This window comes from Acromyrmex echinatior, chromosome 3 (assembly GCF_024713525.1).
Source record: "Acromyrmex echinatior isolate Ae372 chromosome 3, ASM2471352v2, whole genome shotgun sequence".
NCBI lineage: Eukaryota > Metazoa > Arthropoda > Insecta > Hymenoptera > Formicidae > Acromyrmex > Acromyrmex echinatior.
In genome coordinates, this window is record NC_141854.1 from 12,125,894 (window position 1) to 12,137,348 (window position 11,455).

The 11,455-nt window shown below is 35.8% G+C and overlaps 1 protein-coding gene and 1 long non-coding RNA gene across 7 annotated transcripts in view; one reads left to right on the plus strand and one right to left on the minus strand.

Moving 5' to 3' along the window:
• The window catches only part of LOC105150071 (uncharacterized), a 74,829-nt gene extending 68,143 nt beyond the window's left edge, over positions 1-6,686 (minus strand). Inside the window, exon 1 of the mRNA XM_087404678.1 lies at positions 4,729-6,686. Coding sequence (XP_087260804.1) covers positions 4,729-6,028 — 1,300 coding nt within the window. The 5' untranslated portion in view covers positions 6,029-6,686. The remainder of the gene's footprint in view (positions 1-4,728) is intronic.
• The window catches only part of LOC147910252 (uncharacterized), a 322,413-nt gene that overhangs the window by 134,808 nt on the left and 176,150 nt on the right, over positions 1-11,455 (plus strand). The window lies entirely within an intron of this gene.

An 11,455-nucleotide genomic window follows, 5' to 3' on the forward strand; every position in this document is an offset into this window, starting at 1 on the left:
CTTGACAGATATAGATACTATTATCTTGAAATTAATCTTGAAAGTTAATGTATTGTGGGAATGTCGACTTATAAGTTAGTACATCTCCAAGCTGTATGTATAATCGCTATGCGTAAAAAGTTTCACGAAATCCTGATTAATAAAAAATGAAAAATGAAAAGTAAAAAATGAACGTGAAAATTTTCACGTAAAATTACATAATCAATCATTAAAGCATGAAAACACGGTTTTCATAAATTATTATCTGTCTTTTATAAATTTATTTATTGTTATAATTGACATCTCTCATTAAACAATAAAATACGAGTAAATATGTTAGCGTCAATTTGATTGTTAAGCAAATCAATAATGTCTTTCTGTACCTGAGTTTTCAATTGTCTGCTCAAATCGCGTCATTGCCGGATTCATCAGCAAGCCGGATGCCAGTTGCAGCCCATGAGAGATTAGGTGCACGAGAATCGTTATTATGATAATAACATATCCCCAGCCACCTTCCGGGTAGTAATGCTTATTGAGCGTGATTTTTTTTCGAGCGTTTATCGCAGTGAAGGATTCCTCTGCCTCCTCCACGTTCTCGAGTTGATCGAACAGATTCTCAGATTCGCCAACGCTGCCGAGGCCTCCCTCGAGAATTAGTTGTTCGGAGAATCGCCTTCTCATCATCTTAGGTGTAATCGGAAGAGCGCTATTTTTACGGCCAGTAAGAGCACTGGTACTTTTTTTGTTAGCAGCGAGATGTGCATCGCTGTTAGATTCGTTAGTGGTTCGGGATTTGTTATTTTTTGAATCTTTAATATCGATGGACGTGGTACTCTCAGGATGAAATGGAATGACTGATTGTGTCATGTGAACTGTCGCTTTCGGAAATGTTCGCGGACGAGTATTACTAGCGATGATTGGTTCTGTGGCACCTCTGGTGCCTTCGCAGTTTCCGATTGCATCACCGACGAGCGGCTGCACGGAGAGTCTGCGATTATCTACGCGGCCGATCTTGCAGCCGTGCAACGAGTGCGTTTGATCCGAGTACCGACGATGTGGTATCGGACCGGCGGCAATCGAGTGCCGACGCTGAATCGTCGTCGTCCCGTTGTCCCCGATGTCGACGTAGAGGCTGCCAACGGAGTTTCTGCCGGAAGAAGGGGGCAGGAAGCTCTGACAAGTAGACACGGAATTTCCGGAGTCCTTCCGCCTCGCGCCAACTCCTTGAACCGAATCCCTGGCGAAGCAAGAGGACGTGGACGAAATCTTCCGGCGCTGGTACTGACACTGAACACAACGGCACCGGTATTGGCACGCGGAGAATTGCTCCAGGAAGCAACGGCATCGCATCATACGTGATAGGATCTCCGGATGCGTTAACAGTAACTCGGGCAGCTCGATCTCGCTCCATGATTTCGCAATGTCGCCGGAAGACTCTCTCGTCGACGCCCGTTTCGAAACGAGGCTCTCGGTCGACGTGCGGGTCTCGGATTCCACACTGGATATTTTCCGCGCGATGCATTCGCGTTGCCGGCAGCAACGTGCTCGCGTTGCACCGTCACGATGGGGATAGGATTCCTTTTCCTCTGGCTCTTCGTCGTTGTCATCTTCGTCGAGCGAATTCTCCTCGCTTATAGCCGCGCTGTAAGAGCGGCGACGTTTGCGATATGCCGGTTCCTCGCACGACCTCGCCGAGTCAGCTTGTTCATCCATTTCGCGGTTCATTTCTCAAACATTTCTCTTACAATTGAAGCGGATGTCTCAGCCGTTGAATTTTCGTGCTGAGAAAATGATTCGAAATCGAGTTATGTTACTGTTACGCGTCGTCGCGCGTCGCTTTATTTATCGCGATATTTAAATGAGTCACAAACAAGGCAGTCTTCGTACATATTTAATGTTTTTCCTTTAAAAGAGGCGTTTATGATAAGTTTATCTCGCGCTCTTATCTATTCTTAAAGTAAGTAAAATTCACTATCAATGGAGTACTTACGGATATTACGCGTAATATGGTAACAACGGTACACCAAGAATGCAAAGTACTTTTTCAGGTACACTAAAAATGCGAAGGACTTTTTCATTCATTGTAACAATTCCACATTTCCCAAGTTTTTTTATTTATATTCTTTTTTTTTCACTTTTGCAATTGGATTCATCGTGAAAGGGTGCCTAGTAACAAATAAAACCGAGTATTAAGTTACACCAACATCGGTGGATTGCGAACGAGAACTATCCTCGATGTGTGAAATCCAGTGATGTTTCGTAGATGCATCGCAATGCTTTGCACGCATTAGGCCGAACGTGAGCCGCGCGACGCGTTTCGACTGTCGATTCGTTGTCCTGATTTTTCTCGCACGTACGTTTTACGATGTTACGCATGGGAAGTATTCTTCTTTCGTATGCATTAATTCCGAAAATATAAGGCCCGGCTGAAAAGTATCTCTACGTTTTCAGAATAAGTGATGATGCGGAAATATATATAAAAATTATTGCTGTTGAAAAAACTTACTAAATTTTTTATTATGAAATTATAATCTTAGTTGATACAAACTTGAAATTTGATTCGTTTCTAGATTTGTATTCATTTTTTTTATCTTAGTTAATATTTATTTATTATTATAAAAAAGATTTTGTTTTGTTTATTCGATCAAAAACTTTCTTACTTCCTGTATATATAATTGAAAAAAAATTTCTTAAAATTCCATATGCAAAAAATGTTATTGATAGTAAATAATAGCAGTTTAATTGAAATTGATTAATTTTGTTGATTCATAATATAGTATAATATATTAATAAAAGTAAATAATGTTATACTGTTGTTTCAATAAAATATTTTTTTCATCAATATTATCATTAAAAATTAACAAAATTATTTTTTTCTTAATTAGACTGCTATTAACTGATACTGTTAATATATCGTTAATACATCTTTTTGATGTAGTATATTAATGATGTATATTAATGAAAAGTAACATTGAAAGAAATACTTTATTTTGTCAGAATCAAAAGATTCTGTAGAGATTGTAAAAACTGCGTTTTGAACATGACAAGGCAAACAAATTGCGGTCAATCCATTGGAACTTGGCCCGTGGGAAACGCGGCAAGAAAATCAATGTGTGTCAGAGGTGCAAAGTTGAGTATAACTTTGATCCCAACTTCGACTACAGTTACCGAGTTTCTTTAGAAATAGTAAGCATTATTTCCTTTTAATGTTACTCGATGGCACATTTCATTTTAGATAAAACTTTCACAATTATTTTATTCTTATGTAATAAAGTTTCGTCAAGTTATGTAAACTGCATTCATCTTAAGAATGATAAATAAAACATTACATTGAATTATCTGATAAATAAACATTACATTGAAAAAAAATTTACTATTTACTTTACTTAAGAAATATTTTTTTAGTAAGAGTAAACATTTATTGAATAACATATGTTTATTTGATACAAGAATCATTTAACTATCATTTTTTTCCATTGAGTAAAGTATATTTATTTATTGTAAGTAAATATTTACTTACAAATATTTAAAAAAATATATTTATTGAGATATAGTAATTTTTTTTAGTGAAACATAATAGTAATAGAATTAAAATTTTTCACCAAAATATATGTAGATCTGATTTGCATTTATTATTCAGTATTTTGTAACAAAAGCAAACTTATTTTTTACATCAATATTTAATCTATATGTACGGATTTTATTTTGGATAAAACTTAAATTGAAAATCACAACCTCTCACTGCGTTAAACTAGAATACTGATATTAAAATATTAAATTGGCGATAATAAAATTTTCTATTGTTTTTATCATTTTTCTCAAATATAATATTTTACCACTGGTACGAACTCTTTATTTAAAAAATGTGTAATTTTTTAACTTTGTGTGAATAATAGAAAAGTAATTTTAATAATTTATATACATTTTTATTAAAAAGTATGAAATATAGATGATAAATATAATAGACAGTATCTATGAGATATCGCACATTGATTGAAGATCTGGATTTCTCAAGCTTTCATCTCTTCGCTCTGTGTCCAATGTGTCCGTAGTATTAGGTATATAATTTATGATACGACCAGATTTGAGAGGGTGTATGAATAGTTACGTGATCAAAATATCATCCGTAAGGAGACATATCCAGGTCAAAATTAGGATACTTATCATCGTCAAGATTTATCTCGATGTACTTCGATTATTTACCGTCTATGATGATAAATAGACCGCTATTAGTTCGCAAAAAACATGAAAAATGATTTTGTTCAAGAAAGATAGAAAGTGTGACATTATTTTAACCAAATATGTAATAAAAAATATTTAGTAAAAATAAGACATTTTTCCCACAACATGAACATCAGAAATCAATATAACGTATTGCAGTTTATTTTTAATTTAAACAAATTTGCAGTTAATTTAAACAAATTTTAATTTATATTTAAGATTTATCTGAGAATATTAATGAATAACCAAAATTTTCATAAATATATTTGCGTTAAATTTGCGTTAAATTTATCATTCATAATTAGCATGTAAAATATGTAGATAATAACTGATGATCAACGAGTAGAATATTGATGTGAACATGTTGCCAAAATACATAGAGATTTAATTAATCAAATTTATTATATCTATCGAAAATTGTATTTATTTATTACGTTATATATATATATATATAAGTATTATTACGTTACAAGTTTTAGATGTTTATAAAGTTAATTTTCAATGTATTAAGAATATCAGATTTCATACCTGCACTGTGTAACGGAGGATGTTGGAACTGTAATTCGGCTGTTATATGCCAGCATCCGGGAGCAGCGAGTTGCAGACCCACCCCGATGAAATGCACCAATACTGAACACGTGACAATGACATATCCCCAACCTCCCTCGGGGTAATAATGTCGTCTCAGAGTAGCCTCCTTTCTGAAGTCCATTGCCGGTCGCATCGGCGACAAGTCGTAATTTTTTCTTTGTTGTTGCAGTTTTTTGCCATCTTTATCCACGTTTCTTGCTTCCCCGATTAGATGGTCCTCGTACCAAATATCTTTGCTTTGATGCTTCTCGACTTCCTTTTTTTCACGTTCGATCAGAAGACCACGCGCGTTCGTGGTATCGTTTTTCTTGTTCTGCGAAGGGGAACGAAAAGGATCGATCTGCGAGCGAAGGACACCCTCGGACGTACACTTTGGACAGGCATGAAGATCATTCTTCGATGAAAATGACATGGATGTCACATAATCGTCATAATCGACCACCTTGATATGCGGTGGCGAAGATGTGTGTCTCGCTGAGGATGTGGGCGAAACCAGAGTTTGATATTTTTTTCTCATCTCATCTGTTTCTCGTGTTTGCAAATGATTTGTTTGCGCGATGCTGACTGTGTGTTGACTTTCATTTGCAATATTTACTATAACATCAAAAGCATTCGTTTCTGCGAATGAAGGAGATTTATTTTTCAGTTGCGCGAGTGCTTCCTTTCCTTCCTCAACATATACATTTTTCGAAAGCAATTTTGAAAAGTCTATATCTGATGTAGTTCTTGAGATGGAGTTTCTTTTCATATCTCGCGTCATTATTTCATTATTAATCTTTTCGAGCGAGTCCGATTTACATTTCAATGGATTTCGGACGATGTTTTCTCCTAACACAATGACCGAGTTTTGATGAGTTGCAGTTGTCTCGATTAAAGAAAGACTGCGCGGCATGAAATATCGACTCGTATTTTTTATGATATTCGTCTCGTTAGTCACATCGGATGAATTCTCAGAGAAATTCGCGGGTTTCTTATTTATGGATGACCTTCCGTCGATTAATCTTCGTTTTATCATCACGGACGTGACTCCTCCTGGGACACATCGATCTAGAAGGATGACTTCTTCCAGGCAATTAGATCGCGGTGCAGTTTGTTCCAATCGATATATCGTCTCGCGGCTCGTTGGGATAATTGTAAAAGCACGAGATAAGGGATCAACGCGCACCTTCACTTTTTGCGGTGCTCGATCGGGCCAAGAACTACTGTGCCTCATTTTATTATGTTTGTGTATTGTCATGCTAGAATTTTAGAATGTTAGAATTTTTTACGGTCCACTCGAGCGAACACATTGTTGGGTAAAATTCTTTCCTGTATCCTTTAGTGGATAGATAACTCTCGTCCTCGAAGGTGAGGATTTAGTAATTCGCCTTGCCATACCGACGATTTGTATCCTTGTGGAAATAATAGGAATTATGATCGCTAATAGAATCTGTCGGGAGTTAATAATGTGTAAATGAGTCGCATTCTTGATGCAATATACGCGCAGGGCACGCGCATACGTGTAATCGTACAGTAATTCTTCGTGATAATCGTGCATATTTTATACGTGTCACCGGACGTTTGCGACGTTCACTCTAAATATTTCCACTGGAGTGTGCGTTTAAAATAAATCAAAAAATAAATCTGAGATGTGTTAATTACTTTGGAATCCTTCTACCACCACGAATAAAATGTTTAAATTTATTTTAATATTCGTAATGAAAAATGTAACGAAGCAATAATATAACTGCTAATTTTAAGAATTTTCGCGGGCGAAATGCGAATACGAGTGTTAATGTGATTGTAAATGTTTATTGCGCGAGTAATGATCTGTAACATCCGATAATGGAAAGATAACTTCCGAGATACAAGCGGTCCTGGCGAATGCGCCAGGATGACTGTTACGCACGTGCTGCTTACTTGCGATCAACCCTCTCTCTATGTTCTCTCTCTCTTTCTCTCTCCCTCTCACTTTAGTGGATGGCAGGCGCATGCTTGCAGATACCCGACGAATCGCTAAAGCTATGTTTTCCAACTTTTTTGTGTTACAATATGAGCACTCGTGTCGCGTGCTTATATGCCCCTGATTCTCGCCAAGTTTATGACACGCGCATAATTTAGTAGAACACTTCTTGCAGATTTAGGCCTTGATCAAGCTAAGCTCTTAATATCTGTATTTTTATGTCGAGCTTTGTGTTAATGATTAAAGATTAGCCTTTTATGTGTAGAATAAAATTGTAAAAACGAAAAAATAATATACTAACGTAAATACTTGCAAACTTGTGTTTGAAAAATTTTAGAAAAATGAATATCAAGTAAATTATGCATAAAATATATATAAAATAAAAATAAATGTTCTTATGAATGTTTTCTCTTTTTATAAATTTGATAATAAAAATTGTTTTTTAAAATAAAAATATTGAACATGTTAGTTTTTAATTGACTGGATTTAATTGATAGATATGATTTCATGTGAATCTGGCATGAAAATGTTATTTGTACGCTTCGTAAATTTCAAATGCTGTCTAAATCTCTAATTACATAATCCGTAGAGCATTGCTATAAATATACAGCTTGCGGGGTTGAGGCTAATCCGCACAGTCATTTGAGTTTAGTAAACGAACTCGAGCTCATCATACTGCACTCACATGTGTTTACATGTTGCATATATTTCTCTACACACAAACACTTGTTTATGTTTAGGTGAATAATAGTGGAATAGATAGTTGAAAAGAAATAAAAATAAAAGATTAATTATATTTAACTATTTTTTTATAATTTCTTATAATTACAGTCATAAATTCATTGATAAATTTGAAAAAAAAAAATTACACCTATAATATTATAAATCATTTGTAAATTCTCTTCTTCATACAATTTCAACTTCATAATGTTTTAAACACGTTATCTCAAAGAAGCATTACAGGTTTTCTTGACGTTGAACGCTCCAATTTGTCTCGCGACGGGAAAACTGTAGTCTCGGAGAATTCAAGCTTGTTTCTAGAGCTATCTCTGTAATGTTATTATGCTTCCCATTTACCCCTCATCGTGCAGAAACTGACCTATCTTTATGACGCGTACGATCAGTCGTTCATAACAATTCAAGAGAAGCATCGTTTAAACAATGAAATACAACTTGGGATGACGGGATGAATGATGAATTCTTCAACGGGAAAAATGAGTAGTGAAGTTTCAGAGACAGAAACAGACACAGAAGAAGAATCGATCTCTGAAGAAAAACGACTTGGATTTTTCAGAGGAGGAAAAGAATAGAGAATCGTAAAAATTTGTTCGCTCGGGAGATTACTTGCGGCGACGTCATCATCGACGAGATCGACGATCATGTTTGTTCAACTGCTCGGGTTTTATAATATGATTTTTCCGGAAAGAACGATTTCAAAGCATTTAAAAATTTAATTAGATACACGTCTGAAAATAAATTTGATCATCGAAATAATTATGTAGAAATTTCAATCGTGATGAGCAATATTGCAAAAAGTTTTGACATTTCAGCAGTTAGCTTGAGCGTACTACATAATTATTTTGATGGACCAACAAAATCATTTTCAGATTTACATCTAGCTAAATTTTTAGATATTTTAATAATATCGATCTTTCTATGTATCGTATTTTTCTCGGAAATAACAGCTCAAGTTGGCGCCTCATTCGAACAAGAGGATTGCGATCAGAAAGCAGGTGTACACGACTGTCGGAGACATTATTACTGATGATATATGCGAATTCCATTGCGGAAGATTTGCGGGGATGAAAGATAAAGCTTCCATCATCGTGACATCGTCATCGTTTTCGTTATTGTCCTTGTCGTCGCTGAGGCGATATGAAAGGGATAGACAGGGATTCGGGCATTCAGTACATGGTAATATGATAAATTTAGGCAGGCGATGAGCACATGCACTTTCTTTAGGCGCGTACAGCCTCTCTTAAAGTTCGTGTGATTTATTATCGCATTAATTCAGGATCAGTTTTAGCTCCAGCGAGCGGTGAACGTGACACCGGTGCGAATTTTATCACGTGTTGTCAGACGAACGTCTTCTCGTGGATACTTTGTTAAGTGGAGCACGGCTTCTTGTCGTGCCGCGTGAAAATATTCTGTGGTTGAATTAACGCGGCTCGCGCGAGATGTTCAATGGAACCCTTCAGGCGTGACTTAGCGAGATTACTTTGTCAGCTTGGAAAAAACGTTGTAACTCAAACGCCGTAGATATAAATTAAAAGAGATACGTGCGTTAAGAGATACGTGTGTATGAGCTGAAGGATATAATGAGATTTATGATGGATTGGATGCTCTTCAGTTAAAATTTTAATTCCCGAAATTGTATACGCCGCGGGAATGTTAACTCATTTATATCCAACGTTTCGCTTTCGCAACATGTTGTACTAATCGTAAAGTCTGTATAACAATGCAATTAGATCTAACCATGAATATAAAGTAGCTACTTGCACAATTAGTTTAGATTTTGAACATATTGTACTATACATAGCTGTAATCAAATATATGTTTTTATTTTGGTACTTTTTTTGCTGATATTGAACAGTTTATATCATGATTTATTAAAGATGTTCTATTTTTTGATAAAAAATTGTATAATATGGAAAACCTTTGTGAATTAAAAATGCTCAAATTTTAGAGGCTTAGAAGTAGGACTTTCTCAAATTCTTATTAGACTAACAAAATGGTTGTATAAAAATCTTGATTGATAAAAGAGTGAATATATATGGGTTAGAAAAATTTATTCAAATTGACGACCGGCGTGACGCGGTTAATCTTAAACTAGGGGAAAAATCAGGAACAAGATTTCCATGGTGTAATAGCGACTTTGTGAATATAGTGGCTAGTGGATTTCTCTCCATTTTAGCGATATCCATTTTATCGACTCGTTATCGGGTCGATCTGTCTCGCTTGTACGAGACATTATTGTATGTAACTAGAACGATCTAGATGCGTATGTTTCTCGGTGCTTGCTTGTAACCTGTCGCCCTAAATGCCGATAGCAACCCTGGCTGATCGATATACTTGAAGAGTACGAGGGAAAACTTTTCTTCGTCTTACAATCATCGCGTCTCTTTGGAAGTTTGCGAGTTCAGTTATTGCATTTTGAAGTCGCAGTGACATTTGAAGAATCGGCGAAGCGACACGTCCAAGAGTGCCTGGCACGCCGTGAATGTCTGCGAATAATTTTAGCATTTCGCGAACTGACTTATCTCCTTCTCTCTTGAACGGAAATGGCATTCCGCTTTTATCTTGCCTTGTAACAAGTTTCAGAAAATGCGGATACGATGGCTTTCTTATGATCTATTAAATCTAGTTACGACCTTGATCGCGCACTTGCACTGTGCTCGATACGAATCGTAAAACTTATCTAAGAGAATTGTGGTCGCATTTCAAACGAATCATACCTTTGTTTGCTTCCGGAATTTATCTTTCGTCTCGGATGCTTGCGCACAGAAGTCGTCTCCGTCTCCTTTTCGATTTAATCTGTGAAAAATATGTTTGATGACGGTTGCGCGTAATGCCGTCCTGCATCGAGAGATTCGATCTGAATCTAATCAGTTGATAACGATAGCGATAGAAATTCCCTTGAGGCCGTTTGAAGCGCGAGGCATTTGACCCGTGTATAGTACGAGATCTTGAACGCTAATGGATGACCACCAAACCGCCACTTTAGCGAGATTGAAACTGTCGTTCACACGTACCGAGCATGATGGATGCGGTGCTTTATAAAGTCGTTCGCTCCTCGTACGTACTCGTTAACTCAAGAGACTCTTACCTTTCCTATTCTTTCTTTCGCGTAAATAGCGCGTTCGTTTCGTCTCATTTGATAAACGTGTCAGAAGGCTGAAGCCATGGCGCGGCGGCGCGAAAAGCAGTTATAGTTGTTAAAGTCGTTTGAATATTCGAAGCGCTTCGAGTCTTATGCTTCGAAAGCTATCATCTTTGCTTTTGTCGTTTTAGATGGTTTCCAATTATTGCGTCCGACTATTACAAACTTAAGCATCAATCTTGAAGGCTCATCAAACATACCTTTGTCATTTTAAATGCTTTCCAATTATTGTATCTCTCTTGTGCTGGAATAATTTCAAGCATCGAGACTAAAAAGTAGTTTGCTTTTGTCATTTTACACATTTTCCAATTATCATGCTCGACCGCAATATCATTTTTACTTGTCAAGCCTGAAAAGTGTCACGCTCGCGTTTATCTTTTTACATGTTTCCAATTATTTCACTTGACCGTAATAATTTTAAGTACAACGCTCGAAAAATATCATTGTTACTCTTGTTTTGGATCACTGGTTCTTGGCGTTATCATTTCTAGGTGACCTATTCCATTTCAAAGTTGACTTGATATGAATGGTAGAGGAGAAAAGAGTTTAGATTATTTCAGTACCGTAACTTTAATAGGATAAATCAAATCTTTCTCTCTGTTTTCACGTTATTAAATTATATCTTTAAAATTTTTTTCTGAAGCAGCTGCTAATCAACACAAGGCTAATCAACAAACTTAAACAATTATATATTATATTTTTCAAGCGTTGTACTTAAATTAATAAAAATGTGAACAAACTTAATTGATCTGCTTAAAGAAAAAAATATTATGCCTAATTCATTTTGTTATTATATCAACACAAAGCAAACATTAAATATTAATATTTAATATGTTTTGATA